The 24,516-nt window shown below is 43.0% G+C and overlaps 1 protein-coding gene across 2 annotated transcripts in view; it reads left to right on the forward strand.

Moving 5' to 3' along the window:
* The window catches only part of CFAP91 (cilia and flagella associated protein 91), a 431,267-nt gene that overhangs the window by 361,607 nt on the left and 45,144 nt on the right, over window positions 1–24,516 (forward strand). For both annotated transcript variants that reach the window (XM_086933540.1, XM_086933541.1), the window contains 2 exons: window positions 4,887–5,035; window positions 20,145–20,236. In XM_086933540.1, the coding sequence (XP_086789666.1) occupies window positions 4,887–5,035; window positions 20,145–20,236 (241 nt within the window). The remainder of the gene's footprint in view (window positions 1–4,886; window positions 5,036–20,144; window positions 20,237–24,516) is intronic.

Consider the following 24,516-nt stretch of genomic DNA (forward strand, 5'->3'; position numbering starts at 1 on the left):
TACCCATGCAATTGAATCTATACCAGTAAGGGATTGAAGCTTTTTGGATAAAATCGAAAGCCAAATTTTTCGTAAACTATGTAATTTTAATACACTGGTTCCAATAGCCGCTATTAGGCTAGAATTTGGCTTGGTAAGCGCCTTTTCACTTAATTCGCAAGACAATTTTGTGTTATCTCTATCTCCTATACAATTAAAATCCTTTTTAAAGATTTCTTGTGGCTTAATTAGTTACCAGAGAGATATTAGTCTTTGCAGAATGAGAGCCAGACTGGAAACAATAGTTAAGAATGCTTCCCCGAGAGTTTCTCAGAAATATCTTAAGCCACAGTATTCGTAGATGGATTACTCTTTACCGCATGAACCTCTTACCCTTAAAGGATTTAATCGGAATTTGGTCACCTAATAGGGAAGGTGGAAAAAACTGTAACTTTTGTAATCAGGCTACTCAGAATCTCAATATTGTCTTGTTTGTATGTCCGGCTCTGATCACATTCCGACTTAGGTGGCTACGTCCTATGTTTATCCAGAATGGCATTAAAAATGTTATATCAGCTAGAGAATTTCTGCTTTGTCCAAAGAATGAAATAGTATGCACTAAACTTTTTTACTTTTTTAGGGCGTTTATGAATATATTTTAAATGGTTTTATTAGACCCCAAGTATGGTTGGCTATAGAACTTATTAGTTTGTGTTCGTGTTTTTTCATTTGTGGAAAAGTATAAATATATGTCTGTTGCTAATTCTCTGCTGTTTGCACTAACTAGGTCCCTTTTCCCATCATAAAAAGGTCTTAAGGGAAATATCTTAGCTACTTTTTGATGCACTTTTGATATTAATATATGATGCTGCTATAATTGGATTTCTTTCCTAATTGTACTCTTACTTAACAGGACCTGAATCTTTATTTTTCTAGTATAGGAGATAATTGTTTGATTGCTGCTACCCTATTGCCGCTGTAAGATGCACTTTATTCAATGATTTGTTATTATTGTTGCTATATGAAGTATTTTATTCTTCAATATGCCATTAGATGAGACCGTTTATTAATGTTAATCTATCTTTTTGTACATGTTCTAAAATCCATCATGGAGTGATTATTCTAGCTCTTGTATATTGTAGGGCTTTATTGATGTTTAAATAATATCCTAGTGGTGATTTTGAAAATCTTTTATGTCTTTTTATGATTAACCTTTTATAAATTGAGGTAATGGTGTACGTGGAATGGTTTTATTGAAGTATCGTTTTAACTGTTGCTGGGTTTATGTTATGACTAACCATGTATGTTTTAAGTGGACCTCATTAGAGATCCAAATGTTTAATAAATACATTGAATTGAATCCAACACCTTCCCTACTGTTGCACACAGGAGTTGGAATAGTAAATTATACTTTTCCAACTTCCAGCGCACCCCCGACAGCAAGTCGGGGTAAAGGTATGTGTTGTAATGGCATGCGTTTCATGGCATGTGTTGTAACTTCATACAACCATTTAAAAACAATGTGTGGACCTGAGACATGTCAACATTCTTACCGCTCAGCTAGTTGGCTCACTACTGGGATCCGTGGAATCTTGCAAATACATAGTATCCACTCACATCAGCAGTAATAATAAAACTGCGGCGATCCGAGACAAACATTATTCTAATAGCACCAGATTGGCTGAGAAAATGGTGGTACTCTGACCGTCTTCCACTGTCTCTATTATACCACAACAAATTACTGTGCAGACCAGATCTTTGACCGAATTTCAAGGCCAGATCTACCATCCAAGACTTCAGTCGCTTACTCATCATCTTGGTTACCTGTCTGCTCTGTTGCCATAGCTACTAGGGGTTGAGCTCATAATAATTTAGTGACTTTGAGGTTCATCCAGATAATGGTAGTCATGTACCTCAAATAATATTCTAAATTTTCACAGAAAGTACTGTTTTTAAAGAGTTGCATGCATTAAGCAAACCACTGCTGTAAGGCAAGAAATAAGAATGGGATGAGCTACTTGTTGTAGCCACGTCTAGATGAATTGGAATTTGTGACTTTGGCATTAGTCATGAATCTAAACTCATAACATTGAATCAGCTGAGTTAGTGGAGTGACATAAATGTTGAACAATGTAACTCTAAAGAACGAGCCTTGGGGACCCCAGGCTAGGTAGTTTAGGGTCTTGAGACACGACAAGTGATGTACACAGATTGAAACATGTCAGTCAATTAAGAGACAGTCACAGCCAGCATACCACCATTTACGCCCACAGCAAAGAACCTGGGTAGGGTGTTGAAATATTGATTACCAAAACATAGTTGACATAAATATAGTTGTAAAAATATTGTTTACATAAATATCGACACCCTATACTTAAACAGGTAAGTACATAAATATCTACTCAAAAATATCGTTGTAATAAATATAGATGTAAAAAATATCGACTTTTTAAATTAATTAAAATTACATTAAATAATAAATAAATATAAGTACTATTAACAAAATACATTACATTACTTTTATTTTTAAAGTATTGAAAACAAATTAACTACACTTTTTCATTATAAACTTAATAAATGTGTACATATACATATATTTAACACATTACTTTATATAACAACAATAATACATTAAAATATACAATATATTATTAGTTAAAACATTTGATAGCGTAGGGGTAAAAATTACTATTCCCACTCCAGGTGGTGCAACAGTAGGGAAAGCGTTGGATAGCGTAGGAGTAAAAATTACTATTCCCACTCCAGAGGGTGCAACAGTAGGGAAAGCGTGGATAGCGTAGGGGTAAAAATTACTATTCCCACTCCAGAGGGTGCAACAGTAGGGAAAGCATTGGATAGCGTAGGGGTAAAAATTACTATTCCCACTCCAGAGGGTGCAACAGTAGGGAAAGCGTTGGATAGCATAGGGGTAAAAATTACTATTCCCACTCCAGAGGATGCAACAGTAGGGAAAGCGTTGGATAGCGTAGGGGTAAAAAATACTAATCCCACTCCAGAGGGTGCAACAGTAGGGAAAGCGTTGGATAGCGTAGGGGTAAAAATGACTATTCCCACTCCAGAGGGTGCAACAGTAGGGAAAGCGTTGGATAGCGTCGGGGTAAAAATGACTATTCCCACTCCAGAGGGTGCAACAGTAGGGAAAGCGTTGGATAGTGTAGGGGTAAAAATTACTATTCCCACTCCAGAGGGTGCAAGAGTTGGGAAAGCGTTGGATAGCGTAGGGGTAAAAATTACTATTCCCACTCCAGAGGGTGCAACAGTAGGGAAAGCGTTGGATAGCGTAGGGGTAAAAATTACTATTCCCACTCCAGAGGGTGCAACAGTAGGGAAAGCGTTGGATAGTGTAGGTGTAAAAATTGCTAAATGTATTTACTCATTTATAAAATAACAAATCTTTATTTTTATTTAATTAATCATTAATTACATAATTATTCAATTAAAATGTAATTAATTCACTACATTTTCACTTAAAAATTCCTGTACACACACCTAAAATTAATTAAACAATTAACATAATGAATTACATAATTATTAATCAATTAACTATTTGAAATTAATTAACTATTATTTATTACACTATTTATAATCATTTAAAACATTAATTAATCTATTATTTTATTATATTTAAATTACTTCCCACCCTACTCCCCTATAAACCCACAACCCGCTACGGAACTATTAACACTAAATTCAACATAAAATACATTATTAACTAATAAAATACTACATAAAATGCTACTTTGACAACAAATACTCATTAAAAACACTACATTACTTATAATTATTTAAAAAACGATATTTTTGTAAACTATGTGTTTGTAAACGATATTTATTACAACTATATTAATGTTATCGATATTACTTACCTGTCTGTCGATATTCTGGTCAAACTAAATTTTTGTCATCGATATTTCTTCCTGTAGATATTTTTGTGGCGATATTTAGGTTAGTCGATATTTTTACAACAATATTCACGCTCTGTAACAAGAACCTGTAAATTAGAGTTTGGTGGCAACAATGGCTGATAAATTTAAGAGAATCCGAACCCTCTTGGACAACTATATGTCTTAAATCATCTAAACTAGCAATCAGTGTTGATTCAGTGCTGCCCAATGAATGGTAGACTAACTGATTAGAGTGCCAAAAGTTTTCAGGGAGCTAATTACCTGACAATTGATTTTGTTTCTAGAATTTTGATGGGGAGCTGGAAAAGAGATATCATTACAATAGTTACTAGAAACTACTGGGTCAGGAGTAGATGTTTTGTAAAGAGGGCGGACAACATGAACACTGGAAAGAGAAAGGTTACACAGATCTTGAAAAGTCAATCTGATGACATAAGCTACAATATGGTTCACAGTGGAGTCCATGGATAGAAAAAAGAAAGTAGATAAAAGGTTCCTTCTAGCTAGTCAGAGTCATTGAAGAGAAAGGTAAAGAAGTGCTGCACTTGGAGATAATTTTGTTCTTGAAGAATTGAGCTAGATTTTTGCAGAGATCGAGAGGTTTCAATAGATATTTTACAGCTCGTTGGGTTGCCTAGTTGTGCGAGTTGTGACTGTAATCTTCTGCATTCATATGTTGAAGTCTTTCTTTCAATCATATGCAGATCCTGCATGTTTACATGTGGGGAAAAAAATGTATTGGATGTCAGGAAATACGTAATGAAACAATATTGATGGTTTATGGGCCTGAGAAAATCGCACTATAATTTATAGTTTAAACATATGAAGCACTGAAGATGTATCCATCGCTTGGATACCCTTATGGGTGATTCGCAGCGCTATGCAAATCAAGATTGATTATAACCCTATTCTGTAGAAATCAATAGGATAGTCTGTTTTTGCTTATACCCATTCCCTGACCCCGTGTCTTACCTTCTTTAGGTCGTAAGAGTGCACCAGAGCACAGTCGACACGTATCTGGAGGACATTATCCTGAGTGCCACAGACAGCACGGCTGATGAACAGGCTCGAGAAGAAATTCAGAAGATGGCTGAGGAGATCAATGACATTGCTTATGAAATGGAGACTCGGTATGTGTACAGAAATGAGGTATCCCATTGATCTGCTCATTGAGCCTCTGAATCCATTGTAGTTTAGTTCCTATATTCCCAATAGGAACTGTTCATTTTAATAATATACACCATAGATTTGACATAGGACTGAGGTCAGTATGTCTCTATCGAGTATATTAAACTTAATTGCGTGTGCGACTAACTCAGAGGTCACTAGAAACTTCATCGAATAAACAAGAAGGGATTTGTTTCTGACAACCGCATAAACATGACAACTTTGTTTCCCTAGGACTGGAACAAATATCTTCAGAGTCGTGGAAACAATAGATAACATTTTCACTCAGTCAATCGTGCATGCTTCGTTTCTACAGAGTTGCAGAGAAATAGTGAGACGGGCGTTTTCAATAAAAGGGGTTTATTGAACAGTCTTCTTTCTCATGCAAGAGAGGTGAACTGCTACAATCGTTAGACAGAATGCAAAGTATAATACATTCAGCGAGAACAGTAGTACAAAACAATACTTTAATAGCATTGCCTGTTGCTATGAAATATATAAAAATACATACATAAATAACACAGGCTAAATATACTCAACTGGTGCTTCTAAAATACGCCTACCCCAATGTACCTAACCTAGGTCTAGTACCAGGGAAGAAGTAAATGCTGCTTAGAATAAGTTTTAGTTCTGTCAAGAATTGCCAAAGGTTTCTCTAGGTTCTGATCAGCTCCATACCTTTAGAATGAAAGTGGTTGGTATCTCTGTCTCAGGACTAGATTTCCCAACACCCCGCAAGGGGAGTCAGAAACACTGGAGCTGGATTCTCAGCAGGAGGATGTCAGCTTCTTTGTCAGTGCGCCAGCTGGAGAGTCGGCTTTCTTCAGCACTTGCTGTAGCGAGCTGCGTCGGGCAAGTAGGTAGTCGAACTGCACCGAAACACACCGTGCTTTGCTATAGCAAGTGAAGGTATATTTATACCTTGAAGGTGTTTCAGAATGCCAGCTTTGGCGTAAAGTTGGGCATATGAACGTCATGGATGAACCCCTCAGGAATAGTTGTTCATACATAATAATGAGTTTCTTGGAGAAATCAATATCCAGGCTAGGGGAAGTCCCTTCTGCTTAAGAGTCTGGTTTTCCAAGAAATCATTGTGACGTAGATGAACGGATGGAAGTAGCCATGCCTGTATTTGGGTAGCATGGGCTACGCCTAACTAAGCCTGGATTTCTATGCCTATATAAGGGCAACGCGAATTGTACCTATATAAGGGCATGAATCAGGAAAATTCCTTCGGAATCTATAATCGACCACAACACCATGGGGCTTTAATTTTAAGTATTTTGAAGTCCTGTACAGCCAGACTTTGGGAATGAGGTAAGGTAATCCAGAAAAGAGTGATCTTTTACAGTGGTAAGAACACTAGTCAATTTTCTTACTCCAGTAACACAGCACATAGAGGCAGATTATGGGGTGAGCTCCATCTTGAAAGGGTACATTGTATCCAAGCCTTTACAAAGAGACAAGCAAATGGGTAAGATACAGTTGGGAGGATAAAAAGAAGACCTGTTCAGTGTTACAAAGGGAGATTATAATGTATAACTTATCAAAAGTATTGAAAAACTGTTTTTGCAGGAATGAAAGTGTGATGTGCCTGATGTAAGTGATCTTAGAATAGACATATATTGTTGTTTGGGGATAATGGGGTCCTGGGAAGACTGGTAAAGCGCATGCAAAACATATTACTACCCACAATGGAAACTGGAATCAGGAATCACAATTAGTATACTTCCTTTTAAATCAGTAACCACCAGTATGAAATGAATGAAATGAAAAGGGGTTTTATAAAGCGCGAACAGTTGCCCTGAGACGTCCAGGCGCTGGTAGGTAGAAGAAACTTCTGCTGGGGTGGATCGCTGGTGGGGTGATTTTATTTAGATATTTTTTTGGTTGAAGAGGAAAGTTTTCAGTTGTTTGCGAAAGGTGAGCAGGTTGGGGATGGATCTTAGATGGAGGGGGAGAGAGTTCCATAACTTGGATGCGTTAAGGAAACGGAGCGACCTCCTGATCTGGCTCTTCGTATCTGTGGCGGTACAAAAGGGGGTGGTGATGGACGGAGCATCTGAATCAATGAAACACTCACACCCAGTCAAAAGATCTGGGTTTAATCCATCACCGTTCTTTAGCCCACTCTGCCACCCCAGTTCAGACATGGCTATATGCAAATCAGTCTGACCCTGTGCCTCATGGGAACAGTCCAGCCCGAACTGCCAAGCCATGTCTTCCCTGGACCAGAAACAAGCTTCCGAGGACCGGTTTCTGGCATTCCAGCCGTCTTCAGCCGGGCTTGCTTGAATCCAGTGGCAAAGTGAGCAAGGGACTCACGTCTGAGCATACCCTGCCACACTTATGGCGGCCAAAAGCTGTACAAAAGGGGGTGGTGGTGGACAGAGCATCTGAATCAATCAAACACTCACACCCAGTCAAAAGATCTGGGTTTAATCCATCACCGTTCTTTAGCCCACTCATATCTGTGGGACAACAGTTAGAAAGGCTTTCGATGAGCGGAGTTCTTTTTTGGGATGGTATGGGGTGATCAAAGAATGATTGATCGCCGGCCCCGATTTCCAGAAGGCTTGGTGGGTGATGGACATGGCCTTGAATTTGATCCTCTCCCTAACAGGGAGCCAGTGCAAAGATTTCAGACCAGGCCCTATAGAGTTTCTACGGGGAATTCCGAGGAGGGTGCGTGCAGCGCAGTTCTGGATCCGCTGAAGTTTGTCTAAGCAGTATTCTGGGGACCCCAAATACAGGGCGTTGCTATAGTCTATACGAGACTGGATTAGGCCCTGCATAACTACCTGTTTTGCCTCAAAAGGGAGGAGTGGAAGGATTTTTTTCAGCTGCCTAATCAGACCGAAGTAGGTTGCTGACACTTTGGTGACTTGCGTGTTAAATGTCAGGGTTTTGTCTAGCCATACTCCAAGACTCTTTATGTTGTCTTTGGGTGCAGGAGGATCGCCTAGGCTAGGGGGCCACAGAAGCTATAGGGTGGAGGGGGCCAGAGGGCCGAGGAGCATCAGCTCGGTCTTGTCCCCGTTAAGCTTTAGGCATGAGCTTGTCATCCAGCTCTTTACCTGCTCCAGACAGGGAATCAGGTTGGTCTGTGATTGCTGGCTATCCTTATGTGCAAGAGAGACCACTGGCTGAGTGTTGTCCGCATAGGTAACGATCGTAATGCCATGCGGACGAACAATCTCTGCAAGTGGTCTCATGTATGCATTGAAAAGCGTGGGGCTAAAATGGGGAGCCTTGTGGCACCCCACACCCCAGAGGCTTGCTTGAGGAGACTGAGGCTCCTTCAAAGACACTGAAGGTACGGTCTTTTAAAAACGATTTAATCCAAGCTAGGGCTTCTCCCGATATTCCCAGGCTTAGTATACGGTGGAGGAGGATTTGATGGTTCACCGTGTCAAATGCGGCGCTCAGATCAAGGAGGATCACTGCCACTGCTCTTCCCTGATCTAAGATCCGGCTTACCTCCTCTGTAACCGCTACCAGGGCCGTCTCTGTACCATGCTTGGGCCGGAAGCCAGTCTGGGTGGTGTCCAGCAGATGGTTGCTCTCGAAAAACTTAGTTAGACAAGTATTAATATGCTTTTCGAGGAGTTTGCTTGCCCAGGGGAGTAGTGAGATGGGTCGATAGTTATTGAGGTTGCGAGGGTCGAGATTAGGTTTTTTTAGGAGTGCACGCACCCTGGCATGTTTCCATGTTAGTGGGACTGTGCTGGTTGTTATCGAAGAGTTCAGCAGTTCCAGTAATGTGGGGAGAATTACCTGTCCTACTGAGATCAGTGTGTTTGGTGGCGCAGGATCACAGGGTGAGCCGGATTTTATTTGGTGCATTAGCGAGTCTAGTGTTACTGAATCTAGTTGTGGGAGGTAGGCTGGTACCAGGGGGCTGTTTTATGATGTCTTTTTGATCTGGTGGTGCCAAGGGGTAGTGTGGAGCCTAGCGAGCTCGTGATCCAGCTGTTGTACTCGATGTTGCCTTTTGAGGGGTCGCCGTTGAGTACAGGTTTGGTTGTGTTGAGATCGCTACCCCATTTTTCCAGACAGAGTTTGGACCAGTTCCTCGATCTAAGGGGGAAGTGAGGGGATGGAGCGCACTTGCGTATGGTCCAGGTGAGTGGAATGAGGAAGTGGCCAGTCCATGGGAGACTGCTAGTTGGGGGCAGTTGCTGAACACGGGATCTAGTAAGTGGCCTTTTATATGAGTGTAGGAAGGAACGAGCTGTTCTAGTTCGATTGCCGCTAGACTAGCTATTAGTTCGTTGGCGACATTGTCCTGTGTGTTGTCGAAGTGTATATTAAGGTCGCCTAATACTGTGAAATTCGCCGATGAGGTGGTTAGTTCGGCCACGGTATAAGGTAGTGCAGCGGGGAACTGTTTAAGCGCTCCGGGGGGGGGGGGGCGGTAGATGAGGATGCCCGTGAAGATTTTGTTGGAGGAGAAGTTAATGGCAAAGTGCAAACTTTCACAGTCTGCGATGGGCTCTGAAGTACACCGGCAGGTGTAGGGGTCTTTATAGATGATGGCGAGCCCCCCGCCTTTTCCCTGGGCGCGGTCCAGGTGGGCAATCTGGTAGCCTGGTGTGAATATGAATGTATTATACCTAGTTTGAGGTGCTGTATAAAAGGTACTTTGTTGCAAACATTCTGAGGGTGCTTATGCCTTGTCTTTGTGACCTTTCAGCAACTCCTTTATCCCTCAGCATGTCCTGCACACATATTCAGATCTCTCCTGTACCCTAAATCTGTGATTGGGTTTTATTTGTTTTTGTGATGGTTTAGCTCATTATCTCTGTTTAGCACTTTATCCATTGCCTGGTCTGCTGTGACCTGAAATCTGCCCGTTGGTGGGGGTAAGGAATTCATAATGACACCTGTGAGGTTTTAAAGGCCTGCTGAAATGTATGATGAATTAATATATCACCAGCCAGTTGGAAATGTTACGCTGCTTTTTATGCTGCTACCGCCAAAGTCTTATCCAACAGTTTGTTCTATCACATTACACAACAATGCCTATCAGCATATGCTGCTTAGCAATTACACTAGGTAAAAGCTTAGAGTTCACATATGATTTTTTTAAAATTAAACTATAGGGAGTTTTCTAAACGATTGTTCATCCTTGCTAGGAAATAGGCAAGGGCATTAATATTAAGATAACTGCTTTTCCATCTTGTTAAATTGTGATGATCGCCTTGAAGACTGCCCACAATTCCAAGTGAAGTCTCTTTGTGTAAGATCCTGTTCCTTTGTAGAGCACCCAGGAGGTCCCTGCCGATTAAGTGGTCACTCTATGGTAAACAGAAAACCAAGGAGGTCTATCTGGGTTCTCTGGACCTGAAGTTGCCTCTGAATTATTGACTGTTTCCTCTTACAATAATAAGTAGCGTGAAAAGTCTTGGTTCCCACGCAGGGGATCTTCATTTATAGTCTTAAGCAGTGAACTGTTCTGTTGTGTGGGACCTATAAGCACTTTTAAGCAATACGTGCATTTAACTTTTTTCCCAAAAAGTACATTTTTCACTACAAAACTTTACTTTTTAAAACAGACTAATGCAGGAAAGAAGTCACTTTAAAATCAGCAAATGGCAGTATTTCAGGAAAGCGGCCAGAAAACTCTTTCATAAACGTTTTCAATGGAGTGGTGAAAGAAACCAATGGAGCAATGTAGTCAAATAGACAGTAGCCTACAGAGGCTGGAAAACGGTCACCCGTCTAATATCCTTTTATGCCCTACCAGTGGCAGTTAGGTCACTTCTTTATTCCTGTCCTGGTGATACGATCCTGGAGGACAGAGTCTAACCTTTTACCTTTTTTTCTCTTTTGCAACCTTTCAAACTCTTCAAAAACTAACTTTAGGAGGAGAGTATTTGTTTTCAGTTTTCTGACAGAAATTAAAAAAAAATTCCCTCATAAAATGCCATCCTATGGGAGATGCAGGCCCTCACCATATGTACAATATTTGCTTTTCCAATTCTCATCTTCCTGAAGTCTGTTCTTTCTGTTAAAAAATGCTCAAGATGACTTTATAGAACAGAGAAAAGATAAACCTGTTGCGTGCCTCAGCTTTCAAAATGCCTTCTCTATGCTACAGTAGTAAAACGCCACAGGAGTATAACCCATAGACCTGGTTGAGATCTGGGTGAGTACAAAATATATGATGTCATGAACACATTCAACAAATAATTTGGAGTCTCTCTCTTTTGTTCTCTTCCTGTCATGTCTTGTACATACATATATATTCGGGCTCACTCCCGTTCCGCTCCCCTGTTCATTACCTCTCTTGTTTCTTCTCATGCCCCTGTCCGCACTCTTCGCTCCTCTTCTCTTTCTCTTCTTCATATCCCTCGCTTCTGTAAATCCAGAACGGGGGGCACCCGATTCTCAGTCCTGGCCCTCCAGTTCTGGAACAGTCTTCCTCTTTCCATCCGCTCCATCCCCATCTACACTCACTTCCGCAAAGCTCTTAAAACTTTCCTCTTTTCTCAGGCATTCCCTTCTTAATCTCCTTGGGTCCCCTCTGTTGAGTTCTGATCAGGTCCCCAGCGTCAGGAAGCCGCTCGGCCACCGTGCGCTCTATTAAATACTTTATTCATTCATTCATTCATTCATTCATATTAATTTCTACTGAATCCGGTTGAGACATTGTTGTTAGTTTTCTTCTCTATGCTCCAGGCGCATCCATTCCAGGTTTCTACTTTTCCTGCTTCTCCTGTGGCACTGGCATCACCAGAGCCTATAGATCCATTCCCATATTGTCTTACACCCCCTACCGCTGCGATAGGGTTGTATTCTAGGATATCATCAACACATAGGAAAGGATCTTGCTTTTTGATAAAGCATTCCAGAAGTCCACATCCTCTGTGTCATCCTCATTCCAGATTAATAAATCCAACACCTCATCGCTCAAGAACACAGTGATGGTTCTGCACAATGTTCCATACAAAATCTTCAGTTTTAAAGGTTTGAGAGTATTTTCCAGCCTTTACTGAGTCCCCTCCTGCTAAAGTTTCACTGATTGACAACATAACAGCATTTAATAAGGCAATCGACAGAGGACATAGGAAGCTCAGTATTCCAGTCTGAACAACTCGACCCAGTACATCTGTCAAGTTTCCAAGTGAAGACCGATGGAATATCCAGGAAGTACTTCACAAGTGGTTCAGTTCAGGCGATCAGTCCAACAGCAGGCAGGCTCTTCTGATCTGGCTGACAACTGTGGTCATAGCATAGGTTTATTTTATTCTTCTTGGGTATGCTTTACGATTTTGAACCCAGAGGCTCAACCAATAATTTTTAAATCAACCTTTGTCTGGTAACACTGCTTTCGGCCCCTATGTAGGTGACAGAATGCAGTGAATGTAGGAATCTTGCAAGACATTGGGTTTGGAGAAGAAGAGTACCCAAATATCAGAGTATTCATTTCCCTTAATGGCTACAGCAATACTAGCAGTGCCAACAGGCATTCCAAAAGGAGCACCTATTCCAGAGCAGTCTGCATCATGGCTGCACACTGCTGCTTGCTGGTGGAAGCTATCTGATTCTCAAAAGTACAGCAACATAACATCATTTTGGAACTCCCTCCCTTCCTCCTTCCGTCACTGCCCTTCCTATGAATGTTTTCGCAAGACATTGAAAACGTCCCTCTTTAAAGCTGCATTTGAGTAAACCTCGGCCCTTGTCCGTCGCATCTGTTATGAGCGCCAAGAAACCGTTTCGGTGAACGTGCGCGGTATAAGAATTTTTTTAACATATAACATAATGAAAGATTAACCATGCTTCTCTGAGCAAGCTGCAGACACTGAATTGGGACCAGAAATGTCAGCTGCAGGTCATTTAGTAAGCCTCTAACTAAAGATCTTGGTGATTGTGTAAACACTGATATGGTCTAGAGAAGAAGGAATTCCCTCATTGTCTTTATTTTATTCACCATAATTTATATATATATATATATCTACAACTACATTTATTCATATACTCTACTCTAAAACTTAGCTTTAATATAGTAATAAAGCCTTTTTAAATTATGTTGTGCAATTCTTGTGTGTGCATTCTTCAAGGAAAGGCATTCCAGTAACCCACAAATAAATAATATGTATTCCTGACCGTCTCTTGTAGGATTGATTGCTGCCCGATACACAATATCTCCTGTTAATGTGTTGATCCCAGCCTGTCTGTTTCTGCTGCTCAAGTTGGCAAATAGGTTCAAACCTATGCTTGTCTAAGAGTCAAAGGGCATCTCCATATTTACAGACGGACCTGTAAAAACATATCAGTCATACGGCTAAAAACAACACAGGCCTGTCAGATTTCATCCTTGGTGGGGGTCATTGGCAATATGGCCTGAATGCCCAACTGCAGATGAAACCTGTGGAACGGTGGCTGAAAGATCAGGGGTGCTAATATTCAGGCAATGCAGATACAGTCTGACTCTCTCACGGGCTGAAATTCAATCTCTTTTCTGGTGTAACCAATAATAATCTTATAAAAGAGCTCCCCTTTCATCAAAGTATTTCAACTGTGTTGGACCTGGAGTTATTAGGCCACATAGGGTAGCTTTGCACAGAGTAGCTAAGACTAAACTTCTGAGGTATCAAGGTTAAGCTTGCGTCACACCATTCAGTAATCCAGCGTTCATCCACTTAGAAAAAAAATAAGGACACTACACCAGTCTTGGAAAAATACGGGCTGTTTTATAAAATCTCTACGAAGTTCTCTTTTTACTTATCAGCAGTGTTACAAATAACGCTCTACTTCAGTTCATTAGCAAAATGCACAATCACATAACTCGCATTAAAACCAGCAAAGTGCAGTACACAACTTTTGTTGAGGTAATTAGTGAACTTGGAGGTTTCTTGTAACCATACACGTTAATGCTTTACCCCAGAGGATTCAGTGCTATAACTGGAAGGTTTCAATCACTTTTCAACAATTAGCTCACTAGAACTGGGCTTCACAGTGTGGTATCTGGACTTAAACAAGCAAAGTATTTCAATACTCATCCAGCCATAAGGCTGGGTCTACACCTCCAATGTATTTACAGTTTGTTCCAATGACTTTCCTGGGTGTTTAACGACTTCTGAGGGCAAGAATCCCTTCTCAACTCAGGTTTCCCTTTTTCCAGTACAGCCCTGCGAACCTGGCAGTAAATCACACCCTCACCGTAATGGCTGTAGAAAAAGATAACCCCACTACAATGAAACAGTCTTGAATGCCCTCAGTTGCACTTCTTCTCAAGTAATGCCAGAAGCGCTAGAGGGAAAACGAGATTGACCCAGGCTTCACTGTCTGATTCACCCCACCAATCACAGTCCGATAGGTTACTCGGTCTCACCCCTCCCGTTTCCCACTGGAGGCAACCACAAGGCCCACTTAGCCCAGGGCCCCCCCTTCTTCACTTCTTAGTCTTACCGGGTTCAGTCAAGATCATCCCGGTCAGCTCCCTCGTCAGCGCGTCCTTTACTGAGCACGACGCGGCTATCCACGGGAGTTTCCCGGCCCTGGCTCGGCAGACTCTTCTCAGCACACCAAGCCGGGGTTTCCTCGCCTCTCTCCCGTCACTTCTCCCAGCTCCGTCGGAAGAGAGGGAGGGTGCTTCCGCCTGGCTTCAGCGGCTCCGTCCTCGATGTCGGGCTGCACAGCTGATGGTCTCCAGGCCTTCCCCACGGATTCTCCTCAGCAGGGGCCCGCAACGAGATGGCCGGACTTCCCAAAAGCTGTTATCTCGGCTAGCAGGAGGTTCTTGCTTCACGGACCCTTTTTCCTCTGACTGTTTTTCAGGCTCGGCGACAGAGTCTTTACTAGTTCCCTTCCCGCCTCTTCCTAGCTCCCTGAAGGATTCGCCGGAGGGGACACAAGGTAGAAGGGTCTCCCAGTCAGACTCCTCTCCCAAGGAGGATTCTCCCGCTAGCTGCCCACAGTTCTCCGCTGGCGCTTTAGGAATATACCTGGCAGGCCCTGCGAAGTTTAGGGAATTAGAGGCAAATTCCCCCCAGGGTCGGGCTTAGTCGATAGAAGGGGGGCACGTCAACCAATAGCGCAGCCGGCCCAAAGGTCGATCTTTACACTAATAGTGCGCCTTCCTCCCCACACTACCGCTTCACTCCTCACCCAGTTCTCACATGTTCTCTGGTCACTACTAAAATGGCTGCCCAACATTCCGCCTTATATAGGCTGACCCAGGAATGTCCAGAAGGGTCCAGAGGGTTCTGGAACGTTCCTATGCTAACCTATGGGTCAAGTCCCTAAGGTGGCAGTTGTGGCAGTTGCTGGCCACCATTTTGTGGGTCTTGTAAATCCATCAGAAAGGCGCCTAGGCCTCAGGGAAAAAGACTATGAGGGCAACGGGCACCTAACCCCTAGGTCAACACCTGAAAAATCCAGTAGACATCAAAAAGAATAAAAAGATTGAGGGGCAAAAAGGGGACAAAAGAAATAAATAAGTAGGAGGGACCACCAAAAGGCTGACAGGTCTAACAAACTGTAACTATTGTGATAGCGTCTTCAGTTCTGGTTTGGGGAGGACACATAAGTATTCTTCACACACAAGGAAAATGGTCAGAAAAAGAGAAGATCTATTGTATCATCCTGCTAGATAGAGAGTACTCTATCTGGCTCTCAAGTCTTTTCTTCCAAGCATCAAGACGAATTCTGCTTGTACAGACTGGCAACAAACACAGACTGGCAACACGGTATACGTATTATCTCAACGCAGATTAGGGAGGGATACAATCCAGAATTCTCTCAAGGCACAAATGATATGAAAATGCCTGATTGGGAGGAACTTACAAATCACCACTGTTTACCTCACTTGTGCCAAAAATTTGAAAGTGAACTCTCTAAGCAGGGCATTTTATGAAAATCACAAATGGGTACTGTAGGGAAGTGCCAATTTTGACATGGTTAGCCCCTACATTTTTCCTGGAACATGATGTATTTTCCACTGAAAGTGCACTGGGTCCCTGACAACCAGCTCCCCAGTGTCAGAGCTCTTTCCCAAAACTGTACCACAATTGGCACTACTTCAGCAATCCCTGTAAGTCCCTAGTAAATGGTACCCCTGGTACCTAGGGCATTGGGACTGAAGAGGGTCCACTAGGGCTGCAGCACAAATTGTGCCACCCTTGGTACCCCCTACAAGATCATTCAAACTGGCATTGCCAGCTGTGTGTCTTGGTGCAGAGAATACTGAAGAGTCGACATGGCACACATCCCTGTGTGCCATGCCCACAGACTCCGCATGAGATATAGGTTAATCAGCCCTACTGCGGGCTATATTGCCCTAAGGCAGAGTGCACTATACCACATGTGTGGTCAAATCTACCTGAGCATATACAACCCTACAATATCTATGTCTGTTTTTAAATATTGTAAGTGCCCAGGGAAACCACAGAGAGTATATGGGCTGGACGCCCATCATTATTAGTCCTCAAGCTCCATGATGGCTTCACTGTACCCAGAAATGTTTGGTACCAAACATCTCATCTTAATAAATCCACACCAATGCCAGTGTTGGATTTATTATTACATCGACACAGAGGGCACCTTAGAGGTACCCCCTGAAAACTTACCAAGCACTTGTGTGGTCTCTGACTAGTCTTAGCCAGCCTACCGACACCGGACATGTTTCTGACTTCATGGGGTGAGAGCCTTCATTCTCAGAGGCCATGGACAATGCCTGCTCTGGGCGCAGGTGCTTCGCATCATTGGCATTCCAAGGTAGGAAAATTCAGAGGCGCCTTTGAAATGCAACCCAGACATCTCCAGATAGTTGTGGACAAGCAACCCTTCTGTCCTGCTCCACATTCGGCGGAAAGAAGGGTGTGAATAATAGTTAGATTAGGAGATGTGCCCACATTCAGCCAGCACTACCCCTAAGGTGTGGCAGGCGATGTGGACCCCCCTTTTCCAATCCTCCATCTTGGGATGGAAGGAATTAGCCTATCATGTTCAGGGTGTGCCCCTTCCCACAAGAAGTGGTCACCTAGAGGGTGTAGTCACCCTAAGGGTAGGTAGCCCATTTGCTACTACCTGGTACTCCCCTTAATGCCCCTAAATTTAGTATTTAGGTGGCACCCCTGGACCCTGAGCTTCAGATACAATGGACCTAACAAGACAACAGACAAAGAAGAGCTGCTGACCTGAGAACAGAGTACCCGCTGCAGAATTGTGGTGCAAAACCCTGCCTTGTTCCTCAAAGAACTGGACCATCATGGTCTGATGTCTTGTCCTGCTGCTGTGAGGCCTCCAAGAACCCCAGAGCAACTCCAGCTCTTTGGCAATCGCCAGAGATCTCCCTTGGAGTAGAGGAGCTAATCCCCTGCAGTCCGCAGGCACCAAACACGCAGAGTCTGGTTTATAGACTTGCCAATCCCCAGTGACCCCAACGCAGCAACCGAACCAGAAGAGGTATACCAGCCCCGGATGGTCAGATCCATCTCCTACTAGGTGTGAAGACACCAGGACCAATTGGAGCCGTGCCATACCAATACCCGGGTACCAGACCTCCCATCAACCTACACAGAGATCAAGAGTCCAATCTGGACTCCAACTGCCCAAGAAGTAAATACCAGTCAAGAGACATCAGAACCCCAGATACGCACTGTTTGAGTGGCCCAGCTGTCCGGAAATCGCCCCTGCAACCTGCTTGCCCCTAAACGTGAGGCCCACCTTGACTCAAAGAGCCGTCTGACTTACCTGCTCTGCACTCAGCCCACCTGGTTTGGGTACCGACAAGCCAGCTTTGCTCCAGTGGTCCTGACGCCCTTGCAACCTGATCCCTCGTTTGGGGTCCACCGGACACACCTGTAAGTCCCCTTGTGCAGCCTGTTTTGAGGTGGCCCCCTTCTTCGTAGTTCACTAGCTACCAACAACCTCAGCACTCTGCTCCCGGCCGAATCCGTGAACCTCCCAACGATCTACTGGTGGAACATTGTACCTTCGCCTGCTGCTACCCTAAATCTTGATGGTGAGCCCCTACTCACCCTCAACTGTACGGTTTTATATAAATGTATTTGTTTTTTTCCATAATATAGCACAACAGTGAGCTATTTTCCGAACTTTAAAATATCGCAACTAAAAAAGTACTTAACTATGAACAAAGTTCTTGGTCTTAAAAAATATATAAAATTCAGTGTCATATTTCCAAATTGGTCTCTTTTATTCTTGAGTGTGTCTCATTTATTACCTCTATGTGTAACACAAATGCTTAGCACTACCCTCTGACAAGCTTAACTGCTCGCCCACACTACCACACATAGGGCCAGATGTAGGTATCCAAATACCGGTCGGAAACGGCCGAAAATACAGATTTTTGGCCGTTTCCGACCGGTATTTGGACATTGGTGTGTAGGGGTAGCAAAAACATACAGATTCGGTAAATTTACCGAATCGGTAATTTTACAGAATCGGTAAAATTACCGATCGGTAAAATTACCGAATCTGTAATTTCTTATGTAGGTAGCACTTTAAACAGTGCTACAGGGCCTTTAGAATTTGTTATTTACCACCTATTACCATTGGGTGGTAAATATTGAATTCCTGAGTACACGCACATCTGTGCATGTACACCTGTGCCATGTGACACACATACATGCCCTAAGGGCCCTTAGGGCATGTATGTGTGCCACATGGCACACAAGCCAGAAACAGGGGTATAACAGGGTGTCAAAGTGACCCCCTGACCCCCTTGGCAATTCGGTATTTGCTATTGATTCCTATGGGCTTCAAGGCCCATAGGAATCAATGGCAGATACCGATTCGGTAATTACCAAATCGGTAAATAACGAATCCTACCGATTCGGTAAAAAGTACCGAATTTTTACCTACATCTTATTTACCGATTCATAAATACCGAATCAGTAAAATTCGGTATTTATGAATCGGTAAATAAGATTTACCTACATCTAGCCCATAGAGTGTTAGTATTATCTATTCTTGCCTCTGTATACCAATTGGAGACTAACTAGACTTTCTGCACAATGTACTTAATTTTAGTGCACCGTATAGAGAGCCAACTTCCTACAGGTACTAAATGACACAGTGTTGCACAACATATTTTTTAAGTGTGGTTTTCCCTAGGTGGATTTGTTCACAAACACACAAAGTAAGAAATGCCCAAATGATGCATCCAGGTTTTACCATCCTGGGGTATTCCCTTTTGGTAAGCTGCTTGAAGAGCTTTGTGTACACAAGTTCTACATACCCTGTATTCTATCAGTCATCATCAAGCTAATAAGCGACAAGGTTTGAATGATGCTGATTACACTGGAATGGACGCATCAATAGTAGTTCTCCAACTGCCGACATCTTTCGGAGTGCGCACACAAGTGACAGTCATGGAGACTAGATCTCTAGTTCACGACCAGATCCTGCACCACATCCTCTATCGTTGAACTTGCCAGCTTGACTCCTGAACTCTTGCAATATGGCTTCTCAAATCTTCCACAAGATTGACTAGACATTTGAAAGGAAGCTAGGCATCCATCCACCTGGACATCCTATGCTTTTAAATGGATGAAATACTACATCTGGTACAACCAGAAGAACATTGACCCAATCAGACGCCAGGAAGAAGCAGCACACACATATTTTCCCTACTTGGCATAAACTGAAGTTTGCTTTGATAAAAGTGCACCTTTAAGCCATTATTACCACTTTTTTAATGTCCCTCTCTAGTGAGTGATTTTCTGTAAGGCAATGATTATCCTGGTGTCTTTCCTTCCTCGCCCTCACAATACTACCACCCCCACACGATGGCCCAAACACGACGAGGCAGAAGACATAAAATACAACAGCACCTAAACTGCTTTTTTCGCAAATCGTTCACTTGCCCTAAATAGTTTGCCACCTTCATGGGTGTTTTAAAAGAATGATAAATAATTGTAAAATATATATTTTTAAAGTTTGAAAGGAAACATTTATCAAAATCAATGAGACATTGCAGTCTTGATTAACAAGAGAACGTGGTTATCTTTTATTGCATTTAGACTTTTAAAATCGTTCTAAGGTTTTGATGTCCTGATATATAACAAAATGTTGTGCCATTTCTTGTTGAATATTCAGTAAAACTCGACTGCAATCAGAGGAGATCGTGGCAGAGCTGGTCTACAGTTTCCTCATCCCAGAAGTGCAGAAAAGGTCTCTTAAAGAGAGGGGTGAGTATTTGAACATATAATACAGCGACAAAGGGTCTCAATGGAGTGTGGTCCTCCCCAGTACTGTTTACAGGGTCCCCTAAGCTCGGGTGTGGGTAATGTTAGTGACGTTAAGTGGGTGTGTTTGAAAGCAGAGATGGATTCGTCACTACCTCGTCTACAGTTTCCTCAGTCCCTACTGTGCAAGAATTGCCCAGGGTGTGGCTTACACTAGAACTGTGCGAAATCTCTTAAATCTCGTGGCTGAAAAAACATGAATATTCTTCACACCCACACTTTTTACAGACCTCATCTTCCGCTCTATGTTCTCGATCTACCTGTACAAACCAAAATAGTAATGCCATCTTATGTTGATGGTGATTCTGATTGTGGAGTTGATTTCCTCGTTTTTAGATCTCGCTGAAGCTATCCCGTTAGGGATGCTTTGGTGAGATTAAAGTAAGGGCTTTCAAAAGTGCACCCAAAGGCGGATTGCCTACAGTGCATGTGAGCCGGGTGCGTGCACATCGTACACCATTTGTCAGCTTCCTCGGCATCAGACTTCAAAGGAATCCGCTCCCCTGCCCACCCCCCCATCAGACTTCAAAGGAGTCCGTCCCCCCCCGCCACGCAATGCCAAGAGCTTGTTTTCGAAGTAATTGGCACCAGCCCATATTATTAGTTTCTTTGACATGTTCCACGTCTCGTTACTCCGCTCCCTAATACACGTCAATCAACTTATTTCATGGCATTTCCCCCGTCATTCGCTCCCCTTCCTAGGACCCCACGCCCCCCTCCCTAATACACGCCAATCACCTTATATCATTTACAAAAAGCGCTCATCCCACAACGCACTTTAACTTAAAAAAAGTGGCAGCTTTATATTTACAAACAAAAAAGCGCTTGCTGCAAGCCGTTACATCACTTTAACTTTAATTATGTTTATTTGTGCAATGTGCAACACTACGCTTCACATTTAACATTGCGGCCCTTCCTTTGTTTAGTGCTGCCCAGTTTGCCGAAATTAACTTTTAAATCATTCTTTTTATTTCCACCACAGCGCAATGTCCTGCATTAACTTTAACAATGGCAGCGGGCGCTTGCTCCCCCGTTCCACGCCTTGGCTACAACTGCTTAGGTCACGATTTATATTAACAAAAAGGGCTTAAGAAACCTGATTTCACTGGGCTGTCCTTAATTATCCTTACAGCAGTCGATCTATTTTTACCTTAACCAAGACCCGCTCCCCCAGCCGCCATGTTGCTCTGAAGGCGCCTTGTATGGAGATAGAGGGCCACCACCAAGACTACAGAGGCTCCTCTAATCTAGAGGTTGTGCCGCCAGAGACCATGCTGACTGCTCCTAACTCCAAGGAAGCTCCAGGGCCACTGAGAAACCTGCAACTACACTCCACAAGCCTCCTGTGGTTCCGTTGGTCTGACTGTTAGTTTGAGAAGTGTGGCTCACTGATTAGAGCGGCAGACCCTGATGCAGAGGTCTGGCCCGGGACCAGGGTTCAATTCCCGACGCGGCAGGGTCCTGAGCCCAAAATGTCCACGGACTCGATAATTCTCGCCTCGGTGCCTATTCTAATCATGGGGTCCCACGCTGCAACTCTGGGCAATAGCTTGCTTAATCTCCACTACGGCGGCCCACCCGCTGCGGGATGCCTGGCTTTCACCTTGGGGATGCCCAGTAGGGGTTATCTCACAGGGAAAAAGCCAGGACGGGTTCCCAAGGCAAGCGCCTTGATGACTTTGGGTGATACGTGCGATATATAAGTCGCAATACATACAATACAAGCTTTAACTTTCTTGTACATAGTCTGGGAGAGAATGATTTTTAGTGTTACAAAAGTTTCTTTTCCACCAAGCATCAAATTAATGTTGCAGCAAAAGTGATAGGAAGTGGGTTATTTGTTATTGCTTTGAATTCCAAACTTTTATGGAGCATGATTTTCGATGTCTCAGAGATAGTGCAGACTTCCGTTGTGCACAATACATTATTCTGCAGTTGATGCCTATCGTGTGCAGTCCAGATGGGAAAGCAACATGTCAGATTCGTTGTGTTAGTGAGTGGAGTATCCTCTGAGTATTGAGTGTCTTTTCGCAGCAGCTCAGGGCAGTGCTTACACTTTACTTAATCTCCCCAACGACATTTCCCCTTCCCCGGAATCTGCATTTAAATAACTACAGGCGTTTCCAGGCAGGGGAGCAGCTCTCACTGCTATTGTGCTTTGCACCCCACAAACTGGGTAAAAGTGAACTTTAATGCAGTTTTAGCAAAACACCGTCTTCAACTCTCCCTGCAGCTTGTTTTTTGTAGGCACGCGGAGATTACGTGATTTGCCCAGAATCACAGGCTGTTGAGTCTGCGCCAAGATTATTCAGTCCTTGCTCTTTAGTCTATCAGGTTTAAAAAGGCTCGGCACCGCAGGAAGCGGCCTCTTGTGCATTTCTGAGTTATTTTGCTGACCCACGGGTTCTCCAGTGATCCACCTCCTCCTCCTCGGGAAGCAGAACAGGCAGTTCCCTGACTAGAATGGCGGTCTCTGCCTGGCTTTGGCGCAAGCATCAGCCAACCAGAGATCCCCATTTCTAACAGGGGCTGTTTCTTACAGGCTTCATTGCTCTCTGCCAGGACGAGCACTGTGTAATTATTCTATGTCGTATCTGAAACAAACCTATTTTTACAAAGTAATTGTAATTAATTTAGTGTGCTCGTGTGTATGACCCAGCAGTTTGTGCGCATATAGAAATAAATAAATAAAAATCTCCTTTTATATAATTTTCCTATAGTTATCTTAACAGCGCAATTTTTCTTTTTCTGTTGCAAAAAATGTTGACAACTCTATCTTTTTTTTTGGTTTAAACCTTTTTCTTTTTCTCAGGGAAAAAACACTCTGGTTTCTCTTTGAGATCTGAAGAGGGCACGGGAATACAAACACTACAATATGCAGAATAAAAAAGAAATATGTTGCAACAAAACCCCTTTTGAAGATACTATTAGTAGTTATATGAACCAACTAGCAGCCCGTCCCGACGTTGTCCGGGTATGAATTGCTGCCGGCCAGTAGTATATTGTTTCGTAGGATTTCATTTTGATAGCATTTCTTATCTGTGACAGGCCTGTGAAACGCTCCGATTCACAGTGCACTGCTGATGCACTTAAGAGTGCGCGTTCAGTAGTGTGTGACCTCGAGTTTCCCTACTTTATTTTCCTTGCAATATTATATAGCGCGAACTCGACAACATGGCATGAGCACAATTTACATTACAGAACAACACATTCATTTGTGGTAGGCACGGGGAGGCAAAGCGATTTGCCTGGAATCTCAGGATGTTGAGCTAATGCCGAGATTCAAACGTAGCTCCCCATCTCTAAAGTTCGCAATTCTAGAACTTGTGGTGGGAGGTGTGTCTAAAAGTGTATGTCGGTGCTGGGCATCAATGAGAGAGACCTGTGCATTTTTCCAATTGGTGGTGAAAAAATATGAGTATGTTGCTGGAGATGTGGGCCGCCGTGCCACCAATGTACTTACGGGGGAGGCTAAACACCCACTATTCCGCAAATTTCTTTCCGTATACCATCACTCTGCATACTTTCATTACGAAAGTACCATGACTCCGCAATGCCATTATAACGCATGGCATTACATTTTATATGCTTTTACCACGCATACATTTACAACTAAATTCGTTGTAAATGCATGAATGGTAAAAGCATGTTTTTTTAAAATGTTTGGATAAGGCAAGTATGGGTATAGGGGTATATATTTTGGGGTATTGAGGTATATGTTTTGGGGTGTTTGGGTATTTTAATGGTTCAGATATAGTTTTGGGTTATGGGGTACAGGGGTATTTTTAGGGTTCAGGGCTAGGTTTGGGTTTTGGGGTATAGGGGTATTTTTAGGGTTCAGGGGTAGGTTTGGGTTTTGGGGTACAGGGGTATTTTAAGGGTTCAGGGTTAGATTTGGGTTTTGGGGTACAGGGGTATTTTAGGGTTCAGGGCTAGGTTTGGGTTTTGGGATACAGGGGTATTTTAGGGTTCTGGGCCAGGTTTGGGTTTTGGATACAGGGGTATTTTTAGGGTTCATGGGTAGGTTTGGGTTTTTGGGTACAGGGGTATTTTAAGGGTTATGGGCTAGGTTTGGGTTTTGGGGTACAGGGGTATTTTAGGGTTCAGGGGTATGTTTGGGTTTTGGGGTACAGGGGTATTTTTAGGGTTCGGGGGTATGCTTGCGTTTTGAGGTACAGGGGTATTTATAGGGTTCAGGGCTAGGTTTTGGTTTTGGGGTACAG

The sequence above is a fragment of the Lissotriton vulgaris genome, chromosome 8, assembly GCF_964263255.1.
Source record: "Lissotriton vulgaris chromosome 8, aLisVul1.2, whole genome shotgun sequence".
In the NCBI taxonomy this organism is placed as follows: Eukaryota; Metazoa; Chordata; class Amphibia; order Caudata; family Salamandridae; genus Lissotriton; species Lissotriton vulgaris.